The sequence below is a fragment of the Gobio gobio genome, assembly GCF_949357685.1.
Source record: "Gobio gobio genome assembly, chromosome: 13".
Classification (NCBI taxonomy): domain Eukaryota; kingdom Metazoa; phylum Chordata; class Actinopteri; order Cypriniformes; family Gobionidae; genus Gobio; species Gobio gobio.
Window position 1 is genome coordinate 29,570,721 of NC_137106.1, and position 17,550 is coordinate 29,588,270.

At 37.7% G+C, this 17,550-nt stretch overlaps 1 protein-coding gene across 1 annotated transcript; it reads left to right on the forward strand.

The window, feature by feature from the left end:
* The first annotated feature begins 43 nt into the window (after positions 1-43).
* reep3a (receptor accessory protein 3a) lies at positions 44-16,466 on the forward strand. Its single transcript, XM_079833116.1, has 8 exons — positions 44-388; positions 3,265-3,337; positions 4,087-4,163; positions 5,841-5,961; positions 6,284-6,397; positions 11,908-12,043; positions 13,345-13,481; positions 13,692-16,466. The coding sequence occupies exons 1-8, from the start codon at positions 357-359 to the stop codon at positions 13,764-13,766; spliced, it is 765 nt and encodes a 254-aa protein (XP_079689242.1). The 5' UTR covers positions 44-356; the 3' UTR covers positions 13,767-16,466.
* The last annotated feature ends 1,084 nt before the right edge of the window (positions 16,467-17,550 follow it).

Consider the following 17,550-nt stretch of genomic DNA (forward strand, 5'->3'; position numbering starts at 1 on the left):
GTGGCTCCGCCCAATCAGTGGCCAGTCGAGCCATCAATCAAACGTGACATCGTCCCTAGTCCGACAAGGACGTGAGTGAAGAAGAAAAACAATACATGCACATTTAACACAACGGGACATCATGTAAGGAGTTAACGACAGCTAGAACGAGTCTTTATTCATCAAATAACGATGTCATCTTGTAGACTTGTGGATATCAGAAAGTATGCGTTAAAAATAGGAACTCAATGTTTGAGTTTTAGCGGTTGGAGAAGCGAGACAAAAGTTATTATTAGTTATAGTTTACTTGAATAGTTTATACATCTGGACTGGACCTGCAGCGAATCTTGTTACTTGAAAGTGCAACAGGTTGGAAGATGGTGTCGTGGATTATATCTAGGGCCATCGTGTGAGTATTTATTAAAAAGATTTGCTTTGTTTCTGAGCTTACATGTATTAGAAAAAACCGCTGACTGTGCATTCAGATCATACTAATCAAACCTGCACACTGTGCTGTCTCTATATGTATCTACGTTACTGTTATAATTCAAAACAGTATTATCAATCCATAAAACAAATTTGTTCTTATTTATTATCGTGTATTTGCTGTTGGTCAGAAAAAAGAGAAAAAAAAAGCTTGCATCCAGTTTAAAAAACGTTTTGTCTCCAATATAATAAATAGCTATGATACAGTTGCAACACTGCAGTATTTTCATTTAATCTGCAATATACCAGGAAATTTAAGTTTGATTTTCACACCCAGAAAAGTAATGGAAATTAATTACATTGTAAAAGGCCATGGAGATATTTACAGTCAATATAATTTTTCTAGGTGTGGTCAGATCTAAGGTTTAAACAGCTAACTGTTAGAGATGAGAGATATACTATTTGTGAGTGTGCCAAATCTGAATACCATCATCACAATAGATTGGAAAAGTAGAAATTATTAAAATTCACAGGTAAGAAGTGTAGGAACCCCTGAATAAAACATGATAAAAATTCACAAGTTATGCACAAACACATCAGTCTTGCTGCCACAGTAGAGTAGAACAGGAAATTCATTATGTTTTTGTCTGGAGACCTGCTTTGGTTAATGTCCTTGTCTGCAAAGAGGAGGAACTGCTGTTTTCCTGCTGGACCGTAATGTTACATTAGGTGTGTCCCTCTCGTTGTGGAAAGGTCAGCACAGGAAAGCACATTATGAGCCTCATCTCACAAGGTGCTGTTTGCTGTGGGTTTGGTTATCTTTTGTGTACTGACAATGTAAGAGATAAGGGTCTCTGGTCGTCACGGATAGAAATACATTTATATAGAGTAGGTTACAGTCAGTTTCAAAGTCTAAAGGTCTTTTGAAAAGCCTTTTCGGTTCTTACTGTAAGTTAACATGATGAATTATTCGCCAGCGGCAAACTGTGCCTAGCTGTTTTTAGAGATGTGCAGTAACATCACGCACACACACTCAAGCACACTCATTTCTATTTTTTTACCTTCTTTTTTTTTTTACCCTCACAAGTTCTTCCAGCGTAATAGGAAATGCATGACTAAACCATTGTGACTCTAATGTGTTCTCACAGCATTCGCTGTTAAACACTTTCTTCTGACTAGTGGTAACAACAAGGCAGGGCTCTGTTTGGAAAAGATGACCTGGTGATGTTAAAGTACAAATTATAATTTTAGTTTGAAGTTAAGAAATTACCTCTACTCTTGACTTCAGCACTTATTTTGCTTTCTGGTAGCGATGTTTTAGAGTGGAGAAACGGTTACGCAATAAATGGAATCCATCCAACAGTCCCTCAACACACACACACACACACACCCATGAATGCACATAACTTTAGACGGTATCAGGCAGTGCTGTCGTTCCCATAGCTACTCGAAAATACATGGTTCAGGGAAAGACAGGCCGGGTACTGTAAAAGCTGTGGATTTACTGTGTGTATATACTGAAGTGAGGTGTTCAGCACCTCTTTAGGTACAAAAAAAACACAAAAAAAAACAGCATGCTTTTTTTTTCAATCTCATCCGTCACTATTCATAGTTTTCAGTCACGTGACTGGCGCAGAGACCTGGAGGGCAAACGATCCATAGAATTGCAGCACAGTCTTCTCAATTTTCCATCTGTTTCAAGCCACAAATATTTAGATCACCTCTCAAAAGAAGAACAACAAAAATATGTGAACAAAATGCAAGTTATGGTCACTTGTGAACCGTGATCCAGATACAGCACCTGCTGCAGTATTTAAATCACTAAAAACAGCAGGAAATTTTAAAAAACTTGCCGTGAAAAACCCCCCCCAGTGCCTAAAACAGTGATATTTAAAGATCAAATTCTGTATAAACCTTATTGATGATGCATAATATATACAGGTGAACAGATGAGCCCAGAATACACAGCGCATTAAATTGCATTTTCTTTGGAAAAATTCTTAATGAGAAACTGCTTGTGGCGTTTATACTGGGTTCATCTTCTTGCCTGTACATAGTATGCATCATTAATAAGGTGTATATTTAATGTGGTCTTTTAATATCACTGTCTTACTCTTGCTACATTAGTACTTAATACATACAAGCCTGTTAATAGCTGGCAAGCAATGGAGAAAAGCATTGTTTTGCTCACCAGGTGGGCTATAAAGGTGTGAAAACTATGAATAAATAGATCTTTGTAGAATTAACAGAGTATTTTGAATGATCAGTGTTACATTTTTAATATTTGATTGGCATGTAACCAATGGCTGTATTTGCCATCTGGGTGGGCGTCCAAATTAAATATAAAATAGAAAGAAATATTAGTAATATTTAATAGAAAATAGTGCATAGGGATATTTAAATTCTGGTTGATATGATAAGCCCATAATTATTTGCATGTTATGGCCGATATAATGACCAATAAATGATTGAATTCTACACTATTTTGTCTACATTACTTTTTATTATTGCTATTATTTGTTTTAAATACATAAAAAATAAAACGCTTAGAATAAAGATTCAAATTTAGGCACTAAGACAATAGGAAAAAAAATTCAAGACTTTCTAAAGATTACATTTAACAGTTTTTTTACTGTTTAAATTAATTTATTATTTTTAAAGATTATGTGAGTGTTAGGTGAAGGCAGGGGTAAACCAAATGTTAAAAGAAAAAAGTAATATCGGCCGATAACCGATATACATCTATTAATATATCATACGTCCCTAATTGTGAAGAGTGTTAGTCAGCCTGCCTATAACAGGTACATAATATTTTAGAATATAGTAGTCTCATGTGCATGTCTGTTTGTGTTTTCTCAGTCTTGTGTTTGGAACGCTGTATCCTGCATACTACTCCTTTAAAGCTGTCAAATCCAAGAATGTCAAAGAATATGTGAGTATTTAATTCCTTGCACAAACAAGACATAAAGTCATATGCATATCATTATCCAGCGCTGTTACTGTTATACTGATTCTTCACTTCTTAATATTTGAGTTCAGTGAATGTTAATAGCCAGAGTAGATGGAGAGCTCCAGTTGTACTGTTTGTATCCTGGTTGCTCTTAGTGTCTGACAGAGGCTGTCAGTAACTAAACCCTGAGCTGTTTAGCAATTTAATCCTGTCCTTCCGCAGTGTATCCCCACTTTATGGTCTCTTCCAGCTTCTTCCATTTCTCTCCTTAGTACAAAATATAATTGATCATGGTACAGTGATGGTGATACCGTAGTATTTTGATATGTACCATATAGTAAATGATTCATATTCATATATTGTAGTATTTAAAGGTACACTATGTAACTTAAAAAAAAAATGAGTACATCATGAATGTACCATCTTCCAAACCGTGTTTCTGTCTTATCCTGAATCACTATGGCACGCTTATAATAAGTGTTTAAATTCTGACCATTTTTGACCGAGCGGGACAACAGCCATTGCGGAGTATCTGTATGACTCTTCATATACCGGTACATAAACTGGGAGAAGTAGCTTTGCAGTAATATTTTTCTGAAATACGCTTGCAGTTTTGTTTATTAACTGGTAGAGTGCCAAAAGTTACATAGTGTATCTTTAAAAGGTCATGGTAGGTTTTTGTAAGTATCTCTTCTATACCTTCAACAAACATTTAGTGTGTGTTTTGACAGGTGCGATGGATGATGTACTGGATTGTGTTTGCACTTTACACAGTGGTGGAGACCATCACGGACCTTTCTTTGGCTTGGTAAGGACTGTACAAACACACACTGTCTGGAAAGAGACAAATAAATAATTGCTATTGGATTGCATGGAGTGATTGTACATTAAGTGGTTTTATTAACATTTTCCAATTCTTCTCTATTGAGTGGCTTTTCACTGTCTTGCCTTTGTGGTGTATGAAAAGGGCTTTTATCTGTTGTTGCAGAGCTCTGTTTATTTTCCTCAGGCCACTCAGAGGAACCCGTCTGTTAGGTTCAGTTTCAGTTCAGTAAAATTTTAGTGCATTTCATTAGTTTCGTGACATTTAAAAAGAAAAAAACTTCTGCTGGCTCGGGTCTTCCTAAATTAGATCAGCTTTATTTCCATGGATAGCACGGAATAACAATAATGTTAAAAAGAAAAGAAAAGAAAGTGGTACAAAGACTCTCTGAAGAAGTCACTGCTTGCTGCATCGATCACCGTCTGTGGGTAACACAAGCAGCTGATCGCGACTCCTGGCGGTGCACAGTCCATCAGGCCACCTCCCTCTTTGAAGATACCCGCAGGGCCAGTATAGAGGACATACAGAGAAGAAGGAAGAACCGTGTCCCCTCAGCACCCATCCTGGACCAGACCTTTACCTGCAGCCGCTGTGGTAGGACATGCCTGTCAGACAGCCACCAGCGTGCCTGTAGAAGATGTGGAAGTCTAAATCTAAAGCCATGATGAACAGACGTAGTTTCATTATATAGATCAACCAAGGCTGTTTATTTGTTGCTTAAAGGGACAGTTCACCCAAAACGGAAAAATTCTGTCATCATTTACTCACCCTCATGTCATTTCTGTCCCTCCATTGGCAGTCCACGCAACCACCGCTTCAAAAAGTTCATAAAGAGATCGTAAAACTAACCCATATGAATCGAGTGGTTTAGGCCAAAATTTCTGACGAGAAAGATCGCTTTATGTGATAAACAGATTGAATTAGGCTTTTATTCACATATTAACATTCATCAAAGCACACATCCGATATGGTAAACAAAAGCTCAAACATGCTTGCTAGATGTGTGAGAACCAATGAGGTTCATTCTCATGTGTTACACAGCACATTTGAGCTTCTGCAAGAACCAATGAGGTTCATTCTCATGTGTTACACAGCACATTTGAGCTTCTGCCAGAACCAATGAGGTTCATTCTCATGTGTTACACAGCACATTTGAGCTTCTGCTACAACCAATGACGTTCACTCTCGTGTTATGCAGCACATTTGAGCTTCCAATAGAACCAATGAGGTTCATTCTCATGTGTTACACAGCACATTTGAGCTTCTGCTACAACCAATGACGTTCATTCTCGTGTGTTATGCAGCACATTTGAGCTTCCACTAGAACCAATGAGGTTCATTCTTGTGTGTTACCCAACACATTTGAGCTTCCGCTAGAACCAATAAGGTTCATTCTCGTGTGTTAAGCAGCATGTTTGAGCTTCTGCAAAAACCAATGATGTTTTTTATCGTGTTTTATGCTGCACATTTGAGCTTCTGTTTATGTTCGCTGATCAATGTTTATATTTGAATATATATATATTTTGGGGTAAACCCTTTAAGATGTCAATACTGACGTCCCAGAGACTTCAGATATCATAGAAAAAGCCTAACTCAAACTCATTCTTTTAGTCTTTTGTCATCCTTCTATTTTCACATTAATTGCACCTGACTATGTTTCAGGTTTCCAGTTTACTATGAACTGAAAATGGCTTTCGTCTTTTGGTTGCTGTCTCCCTACACCAGAGGAGCCAGTGTTCTCTACAGGAAGTTTCTACACCCTATGCTGGCATCCAAGGAAAGGGTAATGACCCTAACACATCATCAGGTTCCCTAAGAATAGGCATTCACTGATAATAAGCACATAGCCATACTGAAATGTATTATGGAGTCAGGAGGATTACATAATCAATGATTACATAAATAACATTAAGAGAAAAACAGATGGATTGGGTTAGTTGGATGTCTCGATTATGTGATCATTGTAAACTATGATTTAATCTGCACGGTTCGTTTAACTGCATATCTCATTCTCTCTGTAATTGTTTGTTGTCAAAGTCCTAGTTGGAGGTTAAGGTTGAATTTTAAGTATAGATTTATTGACTGTTTTACGTTCTGTTTTGCAGGAGATTGATGACTATATTGTCCAGGCCAGAGATAAGAGTTATGAGACGATGGTGAATTTCGGGCGTCAGGGTCTCACTATCGCCGCTGCTGCTGCTGTCTCTGCTGCTGTAAAGGTATCACACAGACACATGTACTCATTCATATACTCTGCACATTACATATTTGTTTACAGACTGGTATGTTGTTTTAAGCTTTGTAACTTATAAAAATAAGTTCTAGGAAAGGGTATACTAGATTTTTAGAAATATTAATGAACTTGATATTGTTAGTTCAATTGGAAATAAAAGCACAGTAAAAATGATGAAATGCATAAAAATGTAATTTATTCATGTTATGGCAAATCTAATTTTTTGTCAGCATCATTACTCCAGTCTTCAATGTCACATGATCCTTCAGAAATCATTCTAATATGCTGATTTGATGAAACATGTCTTATTATTATCAATGCTGAAAACAGCTGTTAAATAATTTAGTTAGAAACGGGACCTTTTTTTCTGAATAGTGATGTGAACTCTATCCGGGTCACGACACCATCTGTTGTGAACAACTTTTGTTTCTTGAAGTAGAGACCAGGAGAACTTGGATAGGTTTTTCAGCAGGATTCTTTATTGAGAAAAACGTGCTGTCTTTCCGCTGAGGTCATCAAGTCTCTCTAAAGGAGTTGTACCTTGTAATTTATCTACATTTCAGGGGGAGGGATTATACAGCAGGGGAGGAGACACTCTGAACAATACAATGAAAATGTTGTATAGGTAAAAGGACACACCCTACATAACTGTCTCCCCTGTCCAGATTCAATCAGCATAACAGTGTCATTCAAATGCATAGATGCTAATCCAATCACTCAAGGGCTCCAAGAGCCATTAAAGACAAATGGTGCTAATTTTACTTACGATGAAGAGAAGCAGGAACTGGCCTGGAAGATTTGCATAGCAGACTAATTCATCTGATATCATCATTTTTACCTTAAAGGGTTAGTTCACCCAAAAATGAGAATTCTGTCATTAATTACTCACCCTTATGTCGTTCGACACCCGTAAGACCTCCGTTTATATTCGGAACACAAATGAAGATATTTTTGTTGAAAGCTGATGGCTGAGAAAGGCTTCAGATAGGCCTCCATTGGCATTCAGTACACTTATACTCCCAAGACCCATAAAAGCCACTTAAAATGTTGTTACAAAGTCCATCTCACCACAGTGACTCTACAATAATCTTACGATGCGACGACAATAGTTTTTGTGCGCAAAACAAAATAAAAATAACACCTTTATCCAGCTTATTGCCTTCCGCGTGTGCCTCCACGACGCATGCGCGAGAATATGACATAGCGCCGGGGTTCGGGAATCCATGAAATGCACACTTAAGCCCCATTTTGAGCACTACGCCGAGACCTAAAGCACGATCAATGTAGAATTCAACAGCTTAGATACGCGCGTCTTCCTCTGCTTGTAAACAAATCGTTTCTGGGTCATCTGTCCGAACGCCGGATCTGCGTCATATTCTCGTGCATGCGTCGTGGAGGCACACACGGAAGGCAGTAACAAGTTGGAAAAAGGTGTTATTTTGATTTTTTTTGCGCACAAAAACTATTGTCGTCGCATCGTAAGATTATTGTAGAGTCACTGTGGTGAGATGGACTTTGTAACGACATTTTAAGTGCCTTTTATCGGTCTTGGGAGTATAAGTGTACTGAATGCCAATGGAGGCCAATCTGAAGCCTTTCTCAGCCATCAGCTTTCAACAAAAATATCTTCATTTGTGTTCCGAATATGAACGGAGGTCTTACGGGTCTCGAACGACATGAGGGTGAGTAATTAATGACAGAATTTTCATTTTTGGGTGAACTAACCCTTTAAATGCTAAATGCAATGTACTTTCTTAAATTTGTAATCCCACAATAGAAAGTTTTAAAAAAACAGCATTTATTTTAAAGGTCCCATGGCATGGCATTTTTCTATTATTTTATAGTGTTTCCTGAGGTGTACTTATATTGTTAGTATGATTTTTACATCATAAAATGTCATAATTTAGAAATAAAAGGCATTTTGTCTATACTGCCGTTTGCCCTGTGGCTGAATGCCCTGTTTCAAGAGGCGTGTCTGCTGTGAGACTTCAGTAAAAACGCCCACTGTTGTGATTGGCTGACATCTTTGCATTTGAAATGAGCGGAGGGGGCGTGGTTTAACAAGGTCTACGACGCACGAGCTGCTGCCAGAGAGACGGATGGACCTGAGTTCACTTCTCATCAGTTCTCTCAGCATGTCTCAGTTCAGGGTGAACTGTTGTAGTTACTAGAATATACTTCAGGTTATTAGTTTATTTCTAGTCGGAGGGGCTGTCACTCATGTCAGAAAGTTAGTAACTTTAGTAAATTATGGATCAGCGCTGACTCGAGACGCGAACCATTTAGAACGATTCAGTCCGATTTGGTGAACTGGTTCGGTTCACTAAAAAGAACCGATTCAAAAGTGATTCGTTCGCGAACCGGACATCACGGAGACGGAGCGATTGCTAACAAAGTTATTTATAGTAACTACTGAGTTATGAGAGCGCTGTCTGTCAATGCGAGTTTATTGTGTTTGTATCTGAGAGTTCTGAATAAACACGAGTCCCAGTCACGCCGAGCCCGTCTTCATCATTATTCTACCAACTTTGTAACACATGCAATGTACCATTACAGCAAGATGAACGAGTTAGTAAGTTTGATTAAAGCATTATTTCTAGATATGTTCCAATCATATGAAAAGCGTCAGTGACGCGCATTGAGTAACTTACACAGCGCAAACAAAGACACAACAGCAGTAATTGAATGTAATCCAGTTTATTGTGGGGAAAGCTGGCTAGCCTAGCCGGATACCCTCACTCTTACCCCCCTTCTGCTTAATCTCACGCTGCGTTTGGTGCCTCCGCTGTGGGCCAGATGCAGTACTGGGGGTCGGGGATGTTGAAGGCCGAGCTTCGGCGTGCGTGAGGTTTATCTCTAAAGATGTGACTCTGCCGATGTTAAGCAGAAACTCCCGACTGTATGCACATTTTAGAACCGATAGACTTTGTAAAACTTTGTACGTCATTTTCTCAAAGGCAGAGAAAGACAGCCAGAACTCGGTTTTACACCGATCAACATTTCTATCCACTTGGGGACAATATTCAGGCTAGGGGAACTGATATTAATGTTGAAATACCTCATAAAATGAAAATTTCATGTCATGGGACCTTTAAATAGAAAGTTTGTTTTTGACCCCAAACTTTTGAACAGTAGTATATATAATACCGTTCAAATAGGTTTTTTATTTTTTATTTTTTTTAAATATATATGATTTAATATTAAGATACATACTGTATGAAAATGGAGTGAGGCAGTAAAAATTAAATGTGCTCTTCACTGCTGACTCTCTTGTTCTCTTGGCTGTTTTTTATCAAATTTCCTGTCTGGCCATGTCTGATTTAAAAAAAAAAAACTATTGCTCTTCAGTTTTTGATTGTTTTTTAGTAGTGGTGCTTGATAAAGTCTATTGCTCATATTTAGGGCCAGATTTACTAAACAGGGCACATAAGCCTGAGAGCGCAATTCCAAAAAAAGCACGGAAAGCTCTAACATGATCTACTGATGACACGCACATTAAAGAACACTGATGCAGCTGGATCATTTCCATAATGACCAACGCAATCGCAATCTACCAAGAGCAACGCAAATTAGTGTCTGGGCTCTTTTGACTTGGGCCAGTAAGCAACCACCCAAAACACCCTGCATAGCAACTAGGGCTGAACGATACATCGAATTTTCATCGTCATCGCGATATGAACTCGCGCGATGGACACATCACAGCAGACAGCCTGACACGATGAATAAGGGAAAACAGTTGATTACATGCGCCAATCTGAGCAACGTATTCTGAATACTTGGATTACTTCCACATTGAATTGCATTTTATAAGTGTAGGAATGCGGCCATCAAATCCTGCTTACTAAACATATATTAGCCTATAAAATATTTAGCTAACGTCAAACGGGGCCAACGGCTCTTGGGCTAGTAAATCAGCGCATAGGAGAACATTATGCGCTGATTTACTAGCCCAAGAGCCGTTGCACGTCAACTAAGCAGGAGCACCGGCGGTGGTCGGCCAAAATACTGTTTTTTTTTTTGTTGTTTTTTTGTATGTGAAGCTGTTTTACGTGAATATTATGACACGAGTGAAGCACAAAGTTTTATTTACAAAATAAATCATAGGTTCGCAGTTAAATGTTACATCACAGCCATGGAAACATATGGATTCATGCCGATCGAGACTTTATGTGGTGAGCCAAATTTAAGTTTGCTTGCGTTTTGCTATCTGGATTTTCCACGAATTTAACAATAGGCTTACTCCATTTTATTCTACTGGACATGGAATCTCTTATTTGTTTTCCCAAATCCTCATTTACGTCTCTGACAGGGGATTAAACATTTCTTCCTTGTTTGATTTATTTAGGAGTAGGAATTTATTTAGAAAAATTAGGAATATTTATTTAAATGTTTTACAGGCTGTAGTAGGCTATGTTGTTTCACTGACAGAAGTAGGCCTACTAAAATAAACACGCATGTTTGAGCCTTATATTTTTTATTTTCAAAATGTAGGCTATTTAATTGAGATATATATATATATATATATATATATATATATATATATATATATATATATATATATATATATATATATATATATATATATATATATATATATATATATATATATATATATATATATATATATATATATATATATATATATATATATATATATATATATATATATATATATATATATATATATATACACCTCAATCTCAATTAAATAGCCTACATTTTGAAAATAAAAAATATAAACGAATAATATATTTAACGAATATATAACGAATTTATAGCCTATATATAATATAGGCTAAAAATATATATTGGCCTAGGCGTGCGTGCGTGCGTATCCGCCACCGCGCCACTGCACAGTTGCACTGCCGTGTTATATTTCGTTCTCCATTCTCTTTTTTTCTTTAATTTGAAATGCTGTTTGAATACATGTATTCCGTTACTGCCAACACTGAACACGACCTATTAAAGCACTAAGACATGGGAACAGTATAGCTATATTCACATTTGAACATTTATCGCAAGTCATATCGTCATCGCAATATTAAACAATGTTATCGCACATCGCAGCTTTTCCTCATATCGTGCAGCCCTAATAGCAACACCCTGGTAACCATCTGCCACATTATGCAGTTGCTTATGGTGTTCTAATTACCACTCACATTTTCTTCAGAAAATCAAAAAACCTAGTTAAAATCTTCCTGTTTCCTTTCTCTTTCTGTCTACATGCTAAACTAATCTCCAGCAGTAGCTGCTGCACCCGTCCCAGGTAACTTGCTTTCTTTTTCGATCTGCTTTAACCTGTCACCAGCGCATCATTAGACCATTATTAACTGGTCGATGCCTTCAGAGGAGTTAAATACAAATATGTCTTTGCTTGTGCATAATAAAAGCAACCACAACTTGAGGCTTTTTGGTTCTTGAATTGTGTTTACTCAATGCACAGTGTGCCATTGATCATGCACAGTGACATAGCTGATCACATGACTCGTGTGACAGGGACAGGGTGCCATCAGTGATCGTCTGAGGAGTTTCAGTATTCCAGATTTGACGCAGATCCCCTCTGAGCAATCCACCTTCTCCAACCCCAGCCGACGGGCCCTACAGCCTGCTAATCCTAGCGCTGTCGGTTCTGGTGAGCTCTAATGACATCCTTTCTGATTATGTAATGATAAATGATTGATTATGTAATTATGAAAAATTCCCACATACTGATTTAACTAAAGAAACAAATGAGCTGTAAGAGTCAAAATTAGCATTTTAAGACCTCAAGGGCAGATGAACCCTTGTGGAGCACATTGTCTGTCATCATTAAATAATTACAGTATGTCTCCCTCTAGTGGTAGAACAAGGATTGAAAAACAATCCTTATGGAAAGTGATGGAAAGTCTAGCTGTTCAAACAATTCAATTCACATTTATTTGTGTAGCGCTTTTCACAATACATATCATTGTGCTTTACACAAAATTACAATTTAGAGTGAACTGTTATCAGAGGTGATTGTGTCCAAGTAATGTGCATTTGTAAGAAATATAAAGTTCAAAGATAATACAAATCATTCAGTTAGCTAACATCTAAAGCTATATTATAATAGTTTTCATGGTGCGTTTACATCCTTTTTCAGGCTTCATAGCTTTAGTATATATTTGTTGTGAATGTATTGAAAAATCTCTTTTTTTTTCGTTTAAATGCACGTTCTTAACCCGATTATGTTTAATAAGCCGACAATGCACGTGATCATGTAAACGCTGTTACCCGTTTTCCTTTATAGGAGAGAGGTCATAAATAGCTTAAGCATAAAACGATCGTCACAGCTAGACGTTTGCTCCTTACGCCGATATCCCCCAGCATTAAAACGTATTAACTTGCTTTCTTTAAAGTGCGCATGTGTGATATGTGACAGGAATTTAAGCATATCCAGACAGAGCGAGGGTTTTGCAGTAAAGGAGGAGGAAATATTTAGCAAACTCACACTCTCTCTTGACCCAGAAAATTATAAGTGCTCTTATCTTGTGCAGCAGAAGAAGTGGTACAGTCAAAATGCTGCATCTGTAACTGCATGAGAGGATAATATATGAGCCGTAAGTTTTCCTCTGACATACTCTTCTTCGGTTTTTAATGCTTTATTGTACATCACAACCGACATAACTGAAATACTCTGAGTGAGATATGCAAATTATTATATTTTGAGGTCACTACTGGGAAATAACCTGTAATAACCATTGGCGTTTATTGGTTTGCATGTAAACCCGGGCAACCGGTTATTTCAATAAGCTGAGTTTTGTGCATGTAAACGTGCTCAATATGGGTTTGGAGCGACATGAGCGTGAGTAAATGATGAAAGAATTTTAATTTTTTGGGGTAAACTAATCTTTCAAGGTTCAGTTCCTCTTGTTTGAGATCTTTATTGTTTCTGCTGTGCATCTGCTCCAACAGAGCCATATAAACATGTAGGGGAGGGGCGTGAGGAAGAAACGGATGGAGTATTTTCCGAAGACGAGGCATCAGTGCAGAAGGGTCTGCGCAGATCTCAGAGTGTGAAACTCGCCCGTGCTAAAGCCGCACGCAAAGAGGTACATGCAAACATTTTATGTTCAATTATACTATAATTAGTGCTGTCAAATCGATTATTCGCGATTAATCAAATTGACAGCACTAATTATAATCTAAAGCCGAATACAAAATACAAACATTTTCCCTGGGGCTCTCAGATATTAAAACCCCACTGTAGTACTTACTGAAGATTAACTATGTGTATTGGTGTTGTATTGTTTTTTTTAAAGCCTCGCTATGGCTCTCTGAAGCTGAAACCCAGAAGGCGGCAATTGGTTACATCATCCACTTTTGACCATTCTTGATTGACCAATACAAACTCACAGATGGGATAAGAACTGCAGTCTAATCCTCGGTTTAAAAATGCTCAAGTTTAATTCTAAACTTTTGTCATGCAATTCTGTAAGATAATGCTCTTTCAAAGCAGCACTAAACACAAAACTACAACTACAAAAAGACTTACAGCATAAATAATGACTTTCATTCTATTAATAAATGCTTCATCCAAAGTGACTTACAGCTACAAGTGACAATGATGCAGAATGATGAATAGGGAATCTTGCATGCAGCATTATTTGTTCAGAAAAAAATACCAAAGCCTAATATGAGTTTAGGAAGACTAAGAATGTACTAAATGTAGAGCGCATCTGATCTGTAAATTGACCTTTTCTGTGGTGTGCACTTTTTAGCTTGTTTTTGCAGTAATGAAATGGAACAGGAAAAAAAAAAACAGATTTAAAAAGAGTGTGCATGTTATAAGCAGGGTTTTGTGTATGCATAGTGTTTCAGCATATAAATGTTTACATTTCCATAGTTCACCCAAAATAAAAAAATTTGTCATTGTTTATTCATCCTTACGTCATTCTAAAGCCATATGAAATTCGTCCATGGAATGCAATATAAATATTTTTGAAGAATACATATTATACATATAATTAAAGTCAATGGAGATTCAGGGCCCTATCATACACCCAGCGCACTTTTTTGCAGTATTTTTGCTAGTTTCAGCCCGACGCAGTTATCATTTTCACGTCCATCATCACGTTGTTTACATAGCAAATGCGCCCATCTTTTTCGCCCATGGGCATGCTGGTCTGAAAACGAGGTGTGTTCAGGCACATTGTTGGTGCGTTGCTATTTTGAGGCAACTGAAAAGTATTTTTTTGTGTTATTTAAAGGGCACATTAATAATATGCGACTATAGGCGGGTGCACAACGTGAGTACAATCTGCTCATTACACACACACATCAGCACACAAACATTTTTAAATATTAAAAATAAAAGGATTCCTCTCTGGAGAAGTGTTCAGTCTTTCCGGTCGCAAATTCTGCCACGTATAGTGAATCCACCATGGTGCCAGCGCAACTGGCTTTTAAGGGGAATGGGAGATGAGACTCTGATTGGTTTATTGCACGTTACGCCCAGGCAGTGACAGCGTCAGGAGATTTTTCTGCCTTCTAAAAGGACCAAATCTGAGGTGTGGTCATATTTTGGCTTCTTCCTGAGGGAAACTTAATGGAGGATGGTCACCCTGTCTGCAGAACATGCAAAACGAAAGTCGCTGCAATAGGGGGAAACGCTTCAAATCTGCCGCGTCGTCTTTGTGACCATCATCACACACTGTTGTATAGCGAATGCAAGGCATTCCATCATTAAACTAGTAAAAGTGGATTCGGACACGCGTGCACCTGCACCGTGCACTTAGATCGTGAAAATAGGGCCCAAAGTCTGTCAAGCAAGCCATAAAATAAAGCACCATAAAAGTATCATAAAAGTGGTCCATTTGACTACATGCAATATATTAATACATATTTTGTCAAAATTGATTTGGCCTAAATCTGTCCTGTCAGATGGGTTTGGCTCGACTATGGTCAGATTCCAGATTGAAGACATTTTTCTCAATTTCAGTGTTAGTGTAGTTACAGCATTTTATCTTTGCTCTGTGAATTTAACTCTCATTAATCTTCTCTGAAATTCTGAAACAAACCACAAAAAAATCAGAAACTGCATGTTAACACCAAACCATTCACCGGTGGCTCATTTCAGAGCTACAGTGTAGGGGATGATTTTCAGGGATTTTTTAATTACATTTGAAAATTATTTTTATGTTCCAAAGAATTCATCTAGGTTTTGAATGACATGAGGATTAGTAAATGTTTTCCCTACATTTTTGGGTGAGCTTAACTATCCCTTTAACTTTTAAATATGTTATGAAATGTTTTCATAGTTTGTTGTTAAGTCTTAACAGTATTTTTAGAGGCTGTTTCCAAATACATTTCTTAAGTCTAAGGATTGTATTTTTATTTTAACATTTTGTGCAATCTATTTTAGTGATGTATGTTCATTTTAATCATGTTTGTTTCTGTATTGTAGTCTGTCGTGCTAACATTTTTCAGCCTTCTTAAATTTTAATAACAAAATGCACTTAGCAGAACATTTGACCAAAACACTCCAGCTTTATCTTTGCAAAGCATGACAGAGTGAATCTAGTTGACGGAAGTATGTTAAACATTGTGGTTTGTACATGTGTAAACAGTGGCAATGAGCTGTCCTTTTTTGAACATGTTTGCGTTTTGTGTTGGACAGTTATGGGGAAATGTGTGGGAAAAGCTTGTGAGCATTTGGAGGTCTTAGTTTGTTAGTATGTTTTGTGTGATGGAGAAAACCTGTTGATTAGATTTGTGACCAAGAGCTCTTTTGAACGTGTTAGTCAACCCTGGACCTAAAAGATTAAGGTTTTAAAAGTAAGTTTCTTGTCTTTGACTTTGGGCTCATAGTCATGGAAAGTCATGGAAATACCAGAAAATTTTAAAAGGCCTTGAAAAGTCATGGAAACATCAAGGAAAGGTGGAAATGTCTTTATGTAATTTTTTTTCTTTTCTTTTTTTTCTCTAAACCATTTCATGGACTAGATATTGCGTGAAACGCAAGTCTGTGTGAAACATCAGTCTGTCTGATGAGGGTCTCTTTGGAGACAAGTCTAATAAAACACTAAATATATTTTAAAACTAGTAAGTGTAATCTTTTACATCCAGTAACTCCTGGATTAACTATCTCTCCATCTATCCATCCATCCATCAAAAAATATATGTATATATATTTATATATAAAATACATTTTTACAGACGCTCGATTGGATTGAGATCATGGGAATTTGGAGGCCAAGTCAACACCTCAAACTCGTTGTTGTGCTCCTCAAACCATTCCTGAACCATTTTTGCTTTGTGGCAGGGCACATTATCCTGCTGAAAGAGGTAGGTGGTACGTGTCAAAGTAACATCCGCATGAATGGCAGGACATAAGGTTTCCCAGAAGAACATTGCCCAAAGCATCACACAGCCTCTGCTGGCTGGCCTTCTTCCCATAGTGCATCCTGGTGCCATGTGTTCCCCAGGGAAGCGACGCACACGCTCCCGGCCATCCACGTGGTGTAAAAGAAAATGTAATTTATCACACCAGGCCACCTTCTTCCATTGCTCCGTGGTCCAGTTCTGATGCTCATCGTGCCCACTGTTGCCGCTTTCAGCGGTGGACATGGGTCAGCATGGGCACCCTGACTGGTGTGCAGCTATGCAGCCCCATACATAACAAACTGCAATAATTCTACAATTCTGCAACTAAATTCTTGAGCAATTTGAGTCTGTTTGATTGGACCACATGGGCCAGCCTTCGCTCCCCACATGCATCAATGAGCCTTGGCCGCCCATGACTGCTGGTTCACCACTGTTCCTTGGACCACTTTTGATTGATACTGACCACTGCAGACCGGAAACAAACCACAAGAGCTGCAGGTTTGGAGATGCTCTGACCCAGTCTTCCAGTCATCACAATTTGGCCCTTGTCAAACTCGCTCAAATCCTTACGCTTGCCCATTTTTTCTGCTTCTAACACATCAACTTTGAGGACAAAATGTTCATGTGCAAATACAAAATACAATGTGTATATGTATTTTTATTTATTCTTTATTTTTTTTATCCTGTACTGAACAACTGGAAAGGTCATGGAACACTCATGGAATTTCATTGAACAAAACAAAATGGGGACGTTGTGTACATATACAGTTTAAGACATACAGTCACCAATCAGTC